We start from the raw sequence: 18,138 nt of genomic DNA on the forward strand, positions 1-18,138 counted from the left end.
TCTTAACAATGTCAAGCTTATTAATAGCCGCGTTTCCATTACCTTTCAAAATGTTCGCGGGCGCGAACACTTGCATTTTCCTATCAACAGTGGAAACAACTTAAACTAGTCTATCATTTCTGGTCATACAGAAAATAATAATGCATTATTCGCAACTACTTTTATTTGTGTAAACTCATAACAAGAAAACGTGCTTTTGTAAAATAAAATAAAACAATCAGTAGCCTAGGCTACTACGCGCTTTCATGATCTCCGTGAACTGGAGCGCGAGAACTGAAACAAAATATAGCCTATGTAGGCTAAAGCTTAAAATGTGCACTTTTAAACAAACAAACTCGAATCGAAAGCAAATACCTGATTATGTAATCCGTATGAAAGGTGGATTTCTCTCTAAAAGCGCATCTGCTTAACAGCGGAGATGGAGATATGTTTTTAGCCGACACTTAGAAAACAATAGTTTATTAATAAACAATTAAAATGCCTCGCTGTTTTTTCAGACGCATTTATTATCATTAGCCTATAACTCACCTATAAATCAGGCTAGATCAGACACGTACAGGCTATATGGCTCTTCTCATTCATCACTGCGGGAAAAATATAAATTCCAGGTTCTAATCTGGCCTTAGAAAACCAGTAAAATCGACATGTTTTCCATATTAATTTGTGAATATTTAAAATGTTTAATAAAGGGGCAGAAAGTCATTTAAACAAAAATCTGAAGTCTGTCGATATTTACTGAAGCCAGTTTAAATTAAAATTTTGTTCAACTTTGCGTTTTTAAAAAGACAACAACCGTTCATTTTTCGTTTTTCAGTTACGGGTTAAAAAAGATAGATAATAATATGCAAATCTGCAATAATGGAAACGCGACTGACAAGCAATGATAGAAATGAATGATGATGATGACTTGTTTGGTAAGCTTCTATTTTAAAAGTTTCTTTCTCTCCCCCCCAAAATTTTCACAAGTTTTGCCAGGTTTAGCCTCAGTTATGAATTAAAATGTGTTTATTGCAACTAATGTAAACTGTAGAGATGCAACCTGGTCATTAAAATAATATCAAATGGGATTTTCTTTTCAGTTTTTTTTTCTTCGTTTTCTCCCCCGCCACTTTGGCGGCCCTCAGTTCAATGTTGGGTTCCTAAATTGGCCCTCACCTATCAAAACTTTGAGAACCCCTGCTATAAACTATTAAGCAGCATTGATAATTGTTTCTTGAACAGCAAATCAGATTATTGGAATGATTTCTGAAGGATCATGTGACACTGAAGATTGGATTAATGATGCTAAAAATTCAGCTTTGCAATTGCAGGAATAAATTACATTTTAAAATAGAAAACACAAACCTTTGAACTGTAGTGTAAGTGCGAATTAGTTCAAAAGTGTTGAAATGCTTTTTGGGCCCACTGTATTTTTTCTGAGAACATACAATTTTTATTCTTCTCTATTAAATGTATCTTGTTGATGTTTAAATATTTTTACTGGAAAAGAAGACAAACATACTGTTTAAGAAAACACTTTTTTGCAGTGTTACATGTTTCCCATTTTAGTATCTTACTGAACTAACAGAACCTAATATTTTCCTGGACTGAGGTAGACACCACATCTCCAGCTGTACAATACCCTGGGATATATTTGCTCAGCGTGGGTTTAGTATTGCCCTGGAGGTGTTACTGATTGCTTTTGGGGACCTGAAATGATTGTGTGTTTGTGCTTCCTGCTAGGATACTGACCAGGTTGTTGGAAGTGTCTGATGACCCTCAGGTTATTGCTGTTGCAGCTCACGATGTGGGGGAATACGTGAGACATTACCCTCGTGGCAAGAGGTGAGCAAGTATCCTTCATCCTTCATCTGTAAATTACCATCTCTCTGACTCAGTGGCTGTTTTTTTGTTGTTTTTTTTACTATTTCTCAATACCCAAATATTCTGTAGCTTTTTATGATTATAGCGCTCAGAATCGCCCAGGTTAGAGTTATTACCGTCTGTTCCGCCTGCTTGCCTGTGATGATATCAGTGTCAATTTAAACTTGCATCACTTCAAAGAGAGCAGCATACTAACTCTTCCAGGCAAACCTATTGCAAGATGTTGCCCAAGCTTTGCCACATTGTCGGCATGTAGCATTCACGATCCGCCAATCAATTTTAGACCTAAGAAGATTGCATATAGTTTCCCTCTAAAAGTAGAGTGATCCGCCACTTGTTTCCAATTCTGCTGTGAGTGGCTAATACCTTCTCTAATCCAGAATCTCCTCTCCCTGAGATCGGCCACTCAGAACACACACTCTCACTTTCCTCTTTAGAACGCCCCCACCGTTCAAAGAAACCACAGTGAATCTATAGGGACTCGTTGGTCTGAATTAGCCTTGGTTCTAACCCTGTAATTAGACCACTCTAGAACAAATTAGCTTCTGCAGGCCAAAAGAATTGCACTCATTTGCTATAAGTGCCAAGTTATTGCCTTTCCATCTTTTGTTCTCCAAGCAGTGATTTTGTTTTAACTGTGGCTAAATGTGAGATGAAAATATAGATCTTATGTAACCCCGCCCCTTTTCAGCACTGCTCTCATTGTGTTATTGTGTATTTCCACAACATGAAGGTAAGATCTTACGGATTTATGAATGAACCGCACGTTTTAAAATCTTCCCGGTCTAGTGACATTTGTTATGACATATGCTTTAAAAATTGAAGGGCTTATTTTAACGTTCGTTAACTCTACAATAAGTAAATCCACTTCACTAGTTAAATACTCTTCAACGCCATAGAAATATACAGAGTGCTTAGCTGCATGGTGCGTAAAAGTCGCCATTTTTTTTTTGCTCATTCCATACCTGTAGAGTTTCAAACTTCCACTGGCATTAATATCAGCACAAAAACTGTGCTGCGGGAACTTTGTGGAATGGAATTACCATGACCGAGCAGCTGCATGCATACCGCACATCACCAAGTACAATGTCAAGCATCGAATGGAGTGGTGTAAAGCACTCTGCTACTGTAATCTGGAGCGGTGGAAATGTTTTCTGTGGAGTGATGAATCACACTTCTCTGTTTGGCAGTCTGATTGGCGAGTCTGAGTCTGGAGAACATTACCTGCCTGACTGCATTGTGCCAACTGTAAAGTTTGGTCAAGGAGGGTAATGTTATGGGGTGTTTTTTAAGGGGTTGCAGTGTTTCCCCTACAATGTATTCAGCAGCGGCGCTGCACCGCCGCTGGATTTTCTCCTTTTTCGCCGCTGCAATATTTTCACATGATCAGTAATATCACGACATTCACTTAATTCACTTACACACCGGCAGCCAGGGGCGTTGCTAGACCCCTTTTACTGGGGCACGTGCCCCAGTATAAATCTGCTGTGCCCCAGTAAATCTGAAGTTTGAGTTTAACAATTAATTTTTTTGTCAGTGTATAATAGAAATTATATTATAGGGTAATAGAAATTATCTATTTGCAACGCAGTAATAAAACAATCAACGCTTGTAAAAGCAACGCAGTTTAACCGAAAACAGAAGCTGACCCGCGCGACAGGAATCCATGTCCGCGCGCGTCTGTTTCCTAGCAACTGCAGCACGCGCACACATCTGAGCTCACCGAAGTCTGGTGTTTGCACGCGTATTGATGTAGGCTATGAAAACATGATGAAACAAAAGTTTGTAAATAATACAAATAATCTTATTTTTATTCATTATTGGCTCCTGTAGATGGACTTCTCTACATGCCACACTCATTTACTGACGACCTACACCAGTGATCATGTGTGAAAAGAGTTATACGTAAATTGATCACATAGAAATCAACTCAGTTTTGAGAAAGAAAGAAATTAATTTTAGTGCAAATATATACATATAAGCTATTGTTATCCAATTTGTTGGCCTTTAAACACCTTAAAATGCACATATATAGGTCCGAAAAATCCAAATTTTCCCCTGAGTTTCGCCCTTGCCTGCAGCACTGTATAGCACAGAAAATAAACACATTGTTGTGTTCTGTACTACTGTCTTTGATTGTGTGTGATAACAATAACTCGTTCTTTCGGATATGAAATTTATACGTAATTGACCTATCGGTAAGCCCCGCCCTCCTTAGTTACTGTTGCTATCTCTGACAAACAATGGGGGACCTGTGCCCCAGTAGAACTTTGTCTAGCAACGCCCCTGCCGGCAGCGCTGCTAATGCGGTGGCTCTGAATCCACTTGTTGACAAGAAAGGAGGAAAGAGCCTCATATGGAAATATTTTCGATTAGGCTAATGTCACGTTGCCATAAGGGGCCGTTCACATCAATGTTGTTTTCGTCAACGATGACGATAACGAAATGATTTCGTTGACGCACTTTTTTTATGACGATAACGCGACGATGACTAGCTAAAAATGGCTCTAAGGTGACTAAAACATGACGAGACGTTTTCGAGTTTTCGTTGACAAGACGAGACGGAACGAAAATGACTATAAGCAGAGAATGTCTAATTGAAGAGAATTGGCACTGTCTGGTTACTTCCGGTTACTGGACTGGCTGCAGTAACACGTCTCTTTCCATGCAGGGGCGCTCGCAGGCGAGTGCAGAATGAATGGGAGTCTATGGGGTTTCACCTCCAGAAATCCACTTTTCTCAGGATGTAATTTTTTGTCAAGTAATTTGAAAGTTGCATTCAAAAGGGAGGGCTAAGATAATACACTCAGCTGAAAACTGCATTTTTAAGTTCACTTATCTGTTCTAAAAATCCATTCAAAAATGTGATGACGTCACATAATAGCAGAATGCTAGCGTGTTCCGGCCAACAACGGCCTAACCTGTAAGAAATCGAAAGGACATAAGTACTCGTTCATTCGACTTTTGGCCTATAATCTATATTGAACTTGCGGAATCAACAATAGAATATATGTTGATTCAACGACAAGCAGGAGAAAGAGATACATTTAGCCGTTTAGCTCCATAGACTCCCATTCATTCTGCACTCGCCTGCGATCACCTCCAGTGGAATTCTAGTTGAACTGCAACCAAGATGATACACAATGGGGCTAATAGGAAGTGCCAAGGCTCTCCGTTAGACGGGCTCTGCTATAAGTCTGACGTTCGCAATGCATGTAATTTCTGCCTATTTTGCGTCTGTTTTGAGCTAAAAAAGTATCAGCAATGCGGCCGCTTCCATCATTGTTTTGGGTACCCATGCCGCGCGCGCACCAGAGGGACATTCTAAAACGCTTAACGTGAAAAACGATTAACGTGGCTTACTGTACTAAGACAGTGATATTAAAAGACCAAACTCAGTATACATCATATTAATAAACCATACTATGTATAAAAAATCAGATGAGCCCAGAATATGAACGCAACGCGTTTCATTACACATTAAGCATTTTCTTCCCATAGAAAGCCCTTATAAGAAAACGCTTAACGTGGCTTACTGTAGCCTACTAAGACTGATATTAAAAGACCAAACTCAGTAGGCTAAAATTAGGAAACATTACTTGTGAAAACGCTTAATGAGAAATTTAGCTCATTGCTTTAACTCTGTTACTTATACACATTTATCAATGAGGTGTCCATCGAGTTTTTTCTATAATGGATATGGTAAGAAAATACTTAACGTGTAATTAAACGCATTGCGTTCATATTCTGGGCTCAGGGTTTATTAATATGATGTATACTGAGTTTGGTCTTTTAATATCACTGTCTTAGTACGGTAAGCCACGTTAAGCGTTTTAGAATGTCCCCGCACCGGGTTCCACACAACAACACACCTGCGGCTGCGGCTAGTCACTCACCACACATCTTCGAAGGACCATGGCGGCGAAGCCAATAAATGGGCTTGGTGGTCGGAAACGACAAGATGATTTATGGACATACTTTCAGTTTCAGTATAATCCAGCGGTTCTCAAAGTGTGGGGCGCGCCCCACTGCCGTGACAGGTCTCCTTCAAAATGGGGGGAAATTTTCCGTTTTATGCCTTTTTATCTTTATTCGTTCATGGCGAGTCCGCATCGTCAAATTCATCTTTGCAGCGACACCGAAAACACCAGTTTATTAATAAACAATTAAATGTCTCCTTGCTATTTTTTTACAGATTCATAATCATTACTTTTGCCGGTTCTTTATGGCAAGCTTTATGCGTGCGGTCGTGCGCTTGAGTGCGGCTATAACGCTCAATATCCTGTATAGCCTATTTAAGTAATTAAATCACAGGCGTAATTTCCTATGGGGACAGGGGGGACATGTCCCCCCCACTTTTCAAAATCCTGTTTGTGTCCCCCCCACTTTCAAATTCGTTTTGTTATGATTTTTAACTAGAATTAATTAAGTCACCTGTTGTTTCTGTCGTTTCATTGCCGACTGTGCAGCAAACGCGATACCTGCTCATTAGAACTTTCAGTGAGCTATTTTTAGAGTGTGCACGCGACGTTCCTGGACGTGGACGCGCGCTTCGACAGGCTCGGTCCTGCTCCTCCGCGGTTGCGGCACAGTCAGCGATGAAGCGCCAGAAACAACAACAGGTGACTTAAGCTAGCATCATATGATCTTGTTCTTATGTTTTAAGTTCACTTAAATTATAAGTTGTTATATTTTTTTGAAGCCTAATAAATGTTTAAAAAATAATTGGGGGGGGGGGGGGGGGGGGGGTTATGCTGTCTTTATGTTGTTTCTACATTACAGTGGAAATTGAGGCTCACATTATTTACATTTTTATTTACACACAAAACATAAATGGCTAACATTTTGACTTTATAAAATGATTCTCTAAAATCTTGGCGATCGGTCCCTATAAACAATAAAGAAAGTAATGACATATTTTTCTTATACAAATAGCTTACTATTCTTTTTGGCAGAATTTATCATTATAATCAAATTATTTCCTGGTCTTTGTATCAGCATAGTCCCTAAAATTATGTACATCCAGGAAATGGGATTCAAATCGAAAACATTTCCCCCCATTTTGTGTCCCCCCCACTTCTCAAACCAAAGTTACGCCCTTGAATTAAATTAATATAAAGGGGCGATTTGTCCACTAATGGCTTATATGAACAACTACTAGTCAACTAGAATAAAAACTTTAGTCGGAGGCAGCTCTTATTCCACATATTCTCGAACCAGCAGGCCATTCTGTGTTGAGCGCGCGACCCTGAGCTGAATGAGCGAGCGGGGCGGAATATTCAGAAATGCGCTCTCCACTCACATGTTTTGATCGAAACAAAGGAATATTAAAGTAATGAATCAACAGTTTATATCTTATACACTGCCCATACACTACCCATCATTTTAATCCCATATCAAACACAGTATGTTATGTCTATTTTATCTATTTAAAAAATATATATATCACGTTTTTAAGTAGGCTAAAGGCAGAGAGCTGTGTACATTCTTCTTCCCTTTGCCACATCATATCTCTGTGAGATGGGCTTTTCAGCTGTTTCAGTTTCACTGAAAACAAAGTACAGATCTCAGCTGAACATTGAGCATGACTTTCGAGAAATTGTGCAATTCAAAACAGTTTCATTGCAGCCACTAATGCAGGGATAAATAGACCTGTCTTGCCAAATGGATTTCTATTATTTTCTTTTTTAACAGATTGCAAAGTGGCACTTTTATTTCTTTTCTATTTTTGAACTTGATACCAATTTTGACACAGCCGCATTTTATTTTCTCTATTTTTGATTTTTTTTTTTTTTTTTTTTTGGCGACTAAAACTTGACTAAAACTATCAAATTTTTAAGTGACTAAAATGTGACTAAAACTAAAAAGCATTTTCGTCTAAAAGACTAAGACTAAAACTAAAAGGGCTGCCAAAAACAACACTGGTTCACATAGCGCGTTTTTTGCACGTGCAAATTCGTTATTTCAAATGTAGGCGCGCGGCAAGCACCCTCATCAGAAGCGACGCAGCGTGCTTGTTTTTCCAGGCGCGCCTCTGTTCATGGTTGCATGGCAATGACAGACGCCACGGGAGAGCAAGTGCATGTGGAAAGGAGAAAGCGGTACGAACTGCACTCTCCATGAGGACGAGGAAGTATCAGCAAAGAATTAATTGATTTCTAGCCCTTGCATTAGCTTTACTACTAGATATATTTATGGAGATGAGAAATAAAAAGCCGCCCTGTACAGCTATGATCAGCTGTTCGGCCGAGCTTTCGATGTTGTTACGGAAAGGCCGAAGCTGATCGGTTGGTTTTTGTCACAGGACCTGTTGAGATGATATGTTGAGATGTTTTCATCTCACCATGGCATAGCCACGTCGCTTCTATTTTGAGCCCGCTTTCCGCACACCTACAATTGAAATAACGAATTTGCGCGCAAAAAAAACACGATATGTGAAAAGCCCCTAAAGTGGACTCGGGTCCGGTTGTATCGGGGTAGTTTTACGAGTATGAGTAGCCTACATGAGCACAGTATTGGACCGACACCCGAGTACTGGTATCCGTATCGGTGCATCCCTATTTATGTCATTAATATTAGTCCGTCAGAAAAGCAGTTCAAGGCTCATTCTTGGCTGGATAACTCTTTTAAAAAGCCCTTTTAAAATTAAATATGAACAAGGTTTTGGATTAAATAAAAGTACAGTCAAGTCAAATAAAACGCGTTTTATCTCCTGTATAGTTTAACACTACAATAAGATACCATTCATTAACATTACTTAATGCGTTATCTAACATCAACACATTGAGTGGACAAAATATTATAAATTAACACAAAAGAAAAACATGAATAATCCTGTCTAAAATTATAAAATGAAGTTTTCTGTTTGTGACCAGTAACACCAGTCCAAGGTACATGCTGCAATAATCATGCCTTGAATCTGTTGATGGTATGTCATATTTGTATGTCTCAAAATGTCCATTTCTATCCACAAAACTTGCCAGAAGTCATGGTTTAAGGGGTTATTAAAAAAAAAATCTTCTGGAGGTGCATGCCCGCGGACCCCCCGCGCGCAGCTTGGTAACAACCTCTGGCACGTAACAGCACCGCTGCTGGAAAGATTTCTAGGGGAAACACTGGGTTGGGGTTGGCCCCTTACTTCCAGTGAAGGGAAATCTTAATGCTTCACCATACCAAGACATTTTGGACAATGCTATGCTTCCAATTTTGTGGAAACAGTTTGGCGAAGGCCCTTTTCTATTCCAGCATGACTGTTCGCCAGTTCACAGTGCAAGGTCCATAAAGACATGGTTGGATGAGTTTGACCTCAACCCCTTAGAAAACCTGAATGGAGCTTGCGAGCCAGGCCACCTTGTGCAACAAAAGTGCCAAAAATGCTATACTGGATGAATGGGCAAAAATGTCATCAATAAACACAAACACACCAAAATCTTGTGGAAAGCCTCCCAGAAGAGTGGAAGCTGTTATAGCTGCAAAGAGGGGATCAACTCCATATTAACGTCCATGTATTTAGAACGCAATGACATTACAGTCCCTGTTGGTGTAATGGTTAGGTGTCCAAATGTATGCGTGTATTATTTATATATACTCACCTAAAGGATTATTAGGAACACCATACTAATACTGTGTTTGACTCCCTTTCGCCTTCAGAACTGCCTTAATTCTACGTGGCATTGATTCAACAAAGTGCTGAAAGCATTCTTTAGAAATGTTGGCCCATATTGATAGGATAGCATCTTGCAGTTGATGGAGATTTGTGGGATGCACATCCAGGGCACAAAGCTCCCGTTCCACCACATCCCAAAGATGCTCTATTGGATTGAGATCTGGTGACTGTGGGGGCCATTTTAGTACATTGAACTCATTGTCATGTTCAAGACACCAATTTGAAATGATTCGAGCTTTGTGACATGGTGCATTATCCTGCTGGAAGTAGCCATCAGAGGATGGGTACATGGTGGCCATAAAGGGATGGACATGGTCAGAAACAATGCTCAGGTAGGCCGTGGCATTTAAACGATGCCCAATTGGCACTAAGGGGCCTAAAGTGTGCCAAGAAAACATCCCCCACACCATTACACCACCACCACCAGCCTGCACAGTGGTAACAAGGCATGATGGATCCATGTTCTCATTCTGTTTACGCCAAATTGAATGTCAACAGAAATCGAGACTCATCAGACCAGGCAACATTTTTCCAGTCTTCAACTGTCCAATTTTGGTGAGCTCTTGCAAATTGCAGCCTCTTTTTCCTTTTTGTAGTGGAGATGAGTTAGCCTGACTTTGTCATACTCATATTCTAGTCAGAATGTGAGTCTGATACTGCTCCATAGGGCTTTGATTATGAGGCGTGTCTTAACCGAACCAGGAAAAAAAAAAAACTCTGCACTCAATTGGATAGACCTACAACCAATCAGAGCAACGCAGTACGTGTTTTTTTTATGAGCTACGCAAAGTTGACAAATGCCTTGATTACAGTTCTCTGTTCGTCTTTTAAAATAAATGCGCTGTCGATTTCTTTTACAACAGACGCTATAGCGGAATCTATGCATCTCAATTCTCCAGCTGCAGTCAACTTTGAGGGAAACCAGTTCAACCCAAGCGCTCTTTGATAACGTGATGACTACGTAACTGCAGATCATCTGTCCATCATCGTATAAAGCCCGCCCTGGCAATTTGATTAGCCCGACTAATTCTGAACCAATCATAATTACTCCTCAATGGATCGAGTCCAGACCGAACTTCCCGACCAAAAAATGTTGTGGGCGGGGTTCGGGCTGGCACCCAGGCTAGAGATGAGTGGTACCCGGTGGGGTCTTCTGCTGTTGTAGCCCATCCGCCTCAAGGTTGTGCGTGTTGTGGCTTCATAAATGCTTTGCTGCATTTGCTGTAACGAGTGGTTATTTCAGTCAAAGTTGCTCTTCTATCAGCTTGAATCAGGCGGCCCATTCTCCTCTGACCTCTAGCATCAACAAGGCATTTTCGCCCGCAGGACTGCCGCATTCTGGATGTTTTTCCCTTTTCACACCATTCTTTGTAAACCCTAGAAATGGTTGTGCGTGAAAATCCCAGTAACTGAGCAGATTGTGAAATACTCAGACCGGCCCGTCTGGCACCAACAACCATGCCACGCTCAAAATCACCTTTCTTTCCCATTCTGACATTCAGTTTGGAGTTCAGGAGATTGTCTTGACTAGGACCACACCCCTAAATGCATTGAAGCAACTGCCATGTGATTGGTTGATTAGATAATTGCATTAATGACAAATTGAACAGGTGTTCCTAATAATCCTTTAGGTGAGTGTATATTAAAATAGAAAACCATTATTGTATATGTAAAATCAACATTTAGAACAAATTAGACAACTTTTTTTGTGATTTTTTTTTTTATTTCATTTTATTTTTATTTTTAGGTTTAAGATAAAGACTTTGTTTTTTGAGTTTTGTGAGTTTGTTGGTCTTGCATGCCATTTCATTTTAATGATTGCCATTGGCAGAAATAATACAGCTGTTGTTCTCTGTTATTCCCAGAGTTAAATTGAAAGGCAAAGAGGCCCTGTGTTATTAGCCATCTTGCAGAACATAATAATCAGGAACTGCCTCTCTCTGCTTCTCTGTTCTTTAGGGTGATCGAACAGCTGGGTGGTAAACAACTAGTGATGAACCACATGCATCATGAAGACCAGCTCGTCCGCTATAATGCCCTGCTGGCCGTCCAGAAGCTCATGGTGCATAACTGGTACGTTTAACTTGATGTGCATTAATGAATCCAAAATCTATGTTCAGTATTTGCTTTACTTTCCAGTGAAGTCGTACAAACAACTTGATTTATTCATTACTATTTTTTATTATTATTACAACTATTATTTATTTATTTACAGGATATTTGCACACACAGTTTTAAACTTTTTAACCTAACATCTCCAAAAAAAATTGTATTCTGGTATTTATTCTTAAAGCAAAATAGCCATGTTGTTTGTGGCTGATTCACCATTGCCCTTAACATTGACCTGGAAATAAGCTTTCTCTTTGCCGCGTAGAAGTAGTTTTCTTACTTCAGCACTACATAATGTAGTGAATTATTCAGTGGATCATTGTGTCTTTTTAGAGTTAGTTGATCTTTGATTAAGACCCAGGGCACAAAATAAGTGGGGGGAAAAACGTTTAACTTCTCCATGCATGTTTGATGTGTTTGTGAGAGCAGCGAACTGTTGAATTAAGCTGGCGAAGCACTGGCTCAGGTTCAGGTATACAACCTAATACAAGTAGCTTATTATTTTGGCTGCCTTCATCCTTATGAGCTTCAGATTACTCTTTCAACAGGGATGATAACCTCAAAGGCCCCAGAATATAGCATGTGTGTTTGAAACACAATAGATGTGTACTGGAGTGGTGTCATGAAGGGTAATTGTTCACTGTCAGTGTTTCAATACAGTGGTTTTAAATCAGCCTTCAAATTGAAAGTTTAGCGTCAAATTGAGGAGAATACAAGGCGCTTTAAATGCTGCCTGAGTGGTATAGATCAATTCTGCATAGAGAGAATGCAGTAACACGCTCCATAAAGTATCTCCGAATAATTCATCTTTTTCTCTGGCCCCACTGCAGGAGAAATAAATTTATGGAGGCAAATGCTCCGGGAAAAATTTATACGTTAGTATTTATACTGTGAACCCAATATAACATTGATATATAACATACATAAAACAATCTCTTTCATGTTCTTGCTTTGAAACAGTTCCGTCTGCAAAGTCTGACTCAGTGTATTGTGTCAATTATTAGACATTAGCTAAATGACTCACATGTAATTTTCAGGATTAATTGTGCATAATTTTGCAGCGGTTTAACGCGAAGCTTAGCATGTCAACGGCAAAAAAGAAGGAAAGAACCAAGCAGAGCAGTGAGTTTTGATTGTTCTCGTGAACAATGTAATGGTTGCATCTTGGTTAAAGTCTCTCAAATACGAACTGAGAGTTAGGGGATTTATTTAAAAATGACACTTGAGCTGAAGAGACAGAGAGTGCATGTGTTATTTGAAGATCTGAAGGGAGGTGAAGGCCAACTCTTATTTGCATTTTTAATTGGAGGAGGAAATTACAGGGGATGTAATAGCCGGATGATTGAGTTAAGATTCGGTGAACGTGGTTTCCAAGGTGCTGTTAAGAAGAGCCATACAAAAATGGCCTTTCACTGCCTCTTCTTATAAGCCATCTTTGCAATCCAGTTGCATCCACGAATGCCATTTCCATTTGCTGCAATCTTCTCGAGTGGCATTTATACAAGAGGTATGTCTTCTCTCATCTATCATGGTTTTGATATGATGTTCTCGTAGAGGAACATCTCGTTTCCATGGCATTGATTGCGTCACACATTGTCTTCATGGTTTCCGGTATAAAAGTACTTAGAGGTTTTTTGTTATGTTGTTGTTTTTGGTGAAGACCCTTATTTTTACTCAGAGTTGGATGCCTTGTGTGTACAGTTTATTTTTCCCTTGAGAGTTGTGGTGCTGTCGCTTTTTCCCATTCTCACCCCAAAGAGACTGTTTGGTGTCATGGCAACAGCAGGATGAGAAGATGTTTGAGTTGGCACAGTTCTAGATGGCCAACTTCGCACGCTGTTAGCTTATTGTATCTGTACCATCTGGGTTAACCCCTGGAGGTGTGCCGCTGTGCGTGTGTAGAAATTCAGCCAGTGGCTCCAGTGTCTTGAGATGATGGTTACAGTGTTTAATTTCTTTTTTTTTTCATGTTTGTTTTGAAGAAGCCCTTACTCATTTAAGGACTTAATCCACTTTCTGATGCAGCTTAGCGTGAAATCTCTCAGATGTGCTTCACTGTTATAAAACCTAATTTGATTCGGAAATGAAGTCATGACAGGAATCTGAAATATTAAGCTATTGTTAACTGCAAAACAAGACCAAAGATAATCACACCTTTGCTATGCTATGTACGTCATAACATTTAGAAATAATTCATACAGTAAATGGGGAAAAATTTAAAGGCATAGAAATCCAAAGAAATATACACTGTAGGGATGAAACGATGACCGGTTTCATGAAAAACCACGATAAAATGTCCTGACGGTTAGGATTATTGTTTCAAATTGAATTATCATTAAAACCATGTTTGATTAGGGTGCTTTTTAAAACTCGTGGTAAATCCTGTTCAGCCAGTTGTTTTTTGTACGAGAAGACTTAGAAAGGCAGTGACCGCGCTCAGAAGATTTTTCAGCCTTCTAAGAGGACCAAATCTGAGGTGTGGTCATATTTTGGCTTTTACAAAAGTCCTTAGGGAAACTTAATCGAGGATGTCACCCTGTCTGCAGAACATGCAAATAGAAAGCCGCTGCAAAAGGGGAAAACACAAATCTGCAGTCATTTTCGTGACCCCCACCCACTGTTGTATAGTGAACACAAGGCAAGTTAACTTTGACCTCAATACCAAAACTAAGTTGGGGAAATAATTGAACAGAAAATATTGTTTTGAGTTGAAATATTTTATTGTCTACTTGTAATTAACGTGAAATTAAAAGAAAAGTTTGCAGCAAGTTGCTATAAGCCTATAAGAACTAACAAGACGAACAAACTAGATGAACGAAACAGGACGAACTAAACTAGACTATTAAGGGGGAGATTTAAGGGATAATGTATATTCGTTGTACACTTATTACACAGATTTTTTACCACAGAAATAATTACGGGGACATGAAATATTGAATTGAGATTAATGTTTCAAAATCTTAGCTGTTTATAAATCCATTTTGTACAGTGTACAAAACAATTGTCCAGACAAGATGATCACAACAATAATTTTATAGTAGTATTAATACTAAAGTTAATTTTCAATACAATCCAAAACTGAGACGCAAGACGGCAAGTAGAATTTGAATGAAACGAGAGCGAGCGTCTGCGATGATACAAGAGACATGGATGTGTGCTTTATTATGATAGGATAGTAAAGAGTGGACAGGAAGCGAGGTAGGAGAGAGAGAGAGAGAGGGGGATGTGATCGGGAAAGGTCCGCAACTAACCTACTAAAGTAATAACGATACTGTTCTTGAAGGAGATAAACTTAGTTTAGCCAAATAATGAGCCAAATAATGAGAAAGAACAAAATCTCTTACCACAGCTATGCAGACGACACACAGCTCTACTTAGCCCTATCGCCTAACGATTACAGCCCCATTGACTCCCTGTGCCAATGCATTGATGAAGTCAACAGTTGGATGTGCCAAAACTTTCTTCAGTTAAACAAAGACAAAACTGAAGTCATTGCGTTTGGAAACAAAGATGAAGTTCCCAAGGTGAATGCATACCTTGACGCTAGGGGTCTAACAACTAAAAATCAAGTCAGGAATCTTGGTGTGTCTCTAGAGTCAGACCTTAGTTTCAGTAGTCATGTCAAAGCAATAACTAAATCAGCATACTATCATCTAAAAAATATTGCAAGAATTAGATGCTTTGTTTCCAATCAAGACTTAGAGAAACTTGTTCATGCTTTCATCACCAGCAGGGTGGGTTATTGTAATGGACTCCTCACTGGCCTTCCTAAAAAGACCGTAAGACAGTTGCAGCTCATACAGAACGCTGCTGCCAGGATTCTGAGCAGAACCAGAAAATAGGAACATATCACACCAGTCCTCAGGTCTCTACACTGGCTCCCAGTTACATTTAGGATTGATTTTAAAGTATTATTACTGGTATATAAATCATTTAATGGGCTAGGACCTCAATATATTGCAGAGATGCTCACTGAATATAAACAGATCACTCAGATCATTAGGATCACATCAGCTAGAAATACCAAGGGTTCGCTCTAAGCATGGAGAGTCTGCTTTTAGCTACTATGCCAGCCGCAGCTGGAACCAGCTTCCAGAGGAGATCAGATGTGCTCCTACAGTAGTCACATTCAAATCCAGACTCAAAACACATCTGTTTAGCTGTGCATTTATGCACTGTGCCACTGTTCGTCCGACTGTTTTTACTGTACTGGTTTTGTCTTTGTTTTTTTTTTTATAATCTCTGGAAGAGATTTTGAAGGAGAGTGGGAGAGTCTTCACTCCGATGAGGTGAGTGAAGGAGTAAGCTAGTTATACTGCTGAGAGTATAAGTCGTCGCTGAGAGCGTCGTTAAGTGTAACGGCAGCAGACAGCGCACGCGAAGCGTGCTCTGTGGGGGGGCCCCGCTGGGCATTACTGGTGTAGCACCACCCTAGCAGAGTATGTCCCTGGGCTAGAGGTCCAGTGGCACCGTAAACCGGCTCAATCTCTTCCGTCTCAGATAGGGGTGGACCAGTATTACTTTCTTTCTTTTTTTATTCTAAACTGTTTTAATTATTCTTATTTGTTTTGATTATTTTAATTTCTTCTATGTAAAGCACTTTGAACTGCCATTGTGTATGAAATGTGCTATATAAATAAACTTGCCTTGCCTTGCCTTGCCTAGTTTAGCTATTAGTAGAGACGCTGCTGCCGAACACTTTTGGGAGCACTTGGGTAATTCACACATGCTTTGACTCTCCCTCTCTCCCCCCTCTCTCTAACAACATTAAAGGAGAACTCCGGCGCAAAATGAACCTTTGGTCTAATTACACATTGTTACCTAGTCAACCGTTATCTGAGATTTGTTTTCATGATTATCGAATGTAAATAGTTTTATCTCTACAAACAGTTTAGCCAATAAAGCTACGCTAGTATATTGGGCATAGTGTAATGACAAATAAAAATCGCTTGTTAATACCACTAACAAGGCTCAAAATAGCCCCACACTAGCACGGTAGCATAATGAGGGTCCCTACCTTCAAACCGAAGCATTGAGAACTTTGTCAGTGTCCAGACAGTTTAATAAGAAGATATTTTAAACATACAGTCAACTTCGCGTATACAGGCACAAGCCATCTTTGAAATACAGTCTTTACCAGTCGATCTACGAACGCCGATCCAAGCCTGCTGTTCGCGCTCACCTTATCACAACTTATAGCTCGTTCACATTCTCACCAGCGCACTTGGATCGGCTTTCGTAGCGTTCGGCGTTCGGCGTTCTTGGAGCTGCAGTCCGGCGTTTTTCCTCTTTGTCGCCATCTCTGTTCGAAATCTACAATTGCAGTCATTAGCGGAATTATCAACTTTACGTGAGTTGTACTTCAACACCCTCGACACGGCACAGCGCGGATGAACATAATGTTTGAGGAGAGTGTGCTGTGCAGCTGTCAGTCACCGCGCCGGTGTGGATAATGGCATTCAGACTTCACAGATCATTCTTTTTGGAAGTATGACCAACATAAGAATTTTCACCGGAAAATGTCATCTGAACAAGTAAGAAACATCCTCTTTTGTTCTGGTTCTGACATTGCAGTAAATCGCGCTGATTAAATCTAACAATCGCTTATAAGTTATCATATCACGCAAAACTGTGCAAATTATACTTTGTTCTCAAATTGTTAATGTTAACAACATCAGCATTGCGTGACTACATGTAATGCCCTTCAGATATTATCCTTGTTATTGCATGGGTCCGGTTGCAGTCTCTTCTTTCTGTAGCCACTCCGAAGTCCGAACGAAGTCTTTTGCATTTTACAGCGGGTGAATCTGTTGTCACTGGTGATTGTCGTTTGAACCTTTCTGGATCCGCCATCAAATTGATAAGTTTAATTATATCAAGTGCTGTGAGAAAAGGCTATAAATCTCCACCTCCAACATCCTCACACGCAATATAGCTTATACTAGCCGAAACTCCTCCTTTATGTGTACAGATGTGACGTAATGACGCAAAGACATGCTCGAATCTCCCGCGGAAATCCACCAGTACCACTGGAATTAAAAACATTATTACAAGCTTACCGTTTTGAATCGAGCTAAGGCAAGCAGATAGTTTTGAACACTGGCTGGTTATGTATTTTCTCAAATATGTATTTTGGATAATTTTTTACCCCCAAAAAGCTACGGACTGCAGCGTTAATGTACACAATTATGTGATAAAGACTTGTTTAAAATGTTTTAATGCTTTGGTTTACTTTTGTATTTTTTTGTGATATCTGCCCAGGTACTACAGTTAGAAATTAGCTGTAATAGCTAAACTGGCACATTTACAGAAATGTTTATTAATGTGCACTGGCCCTTTAATTCCAAACTGAAGTAATGTAAAATAAGCAAAGATATAAAACACAATGAGAAAGGGCTTGTTGGACTGAATATTTATATAGTGTTATTATTATTATTTCTGAAGACTTTAATAATTTTCCCCAACTTTCATCATGGGAAAGTGGTGACATACCTTAAGAA

The 18,138-nt window shown here is 39.6% G+C and overlaps 1 protein-coding gene across 2 annotated transcripts in view; it reads left to right on the plus strand.

Annotated features, from left to right (window-relative positions):
- Positions 1–18,138, plus strand: part of atp6v1h (ATPase H+ transporting V1 subunit H) — a 74,944-nt gene that overhangs the window by 47,774 nt on the left and 9,032 nt on the right. For both annotated transcript variants that reach the window (XM_056267549.1, XM_056267550.1), the window contains 2 exons: positions 1,723–1,824; positions 11,489–11,602. In XM_056267549.1, the coding sequence (XP_056123524.1) occupies positions 1,723–1,824; positions 11,489–11,602 (216 nt within the window). The remainder of the gene's footprint in view (positions 1–1,722; positions 1,825–11,488; positions 11,603–18,138) is intronic.

The sequence above is a fragment of the Rhinichthys klamathensis genome, unplaced genomic scaffold, assembly GCF_029890125.1.
Source record: "Rhinichthys klamathensis goyatoka isolate OS25496 unplaced genomic scaffold, OSU_Roscu_1.1 h1tg000261l_1, whole genome shotgun sequence".
Classification (NCBI taxonomy): domain Eukaryota; kingdom Metazoa; phylum Chordata; class Actinopteri; order Cypriniformes; family Leuciscidae; genus Rhinichthys; species Rhinichthys klamathensis.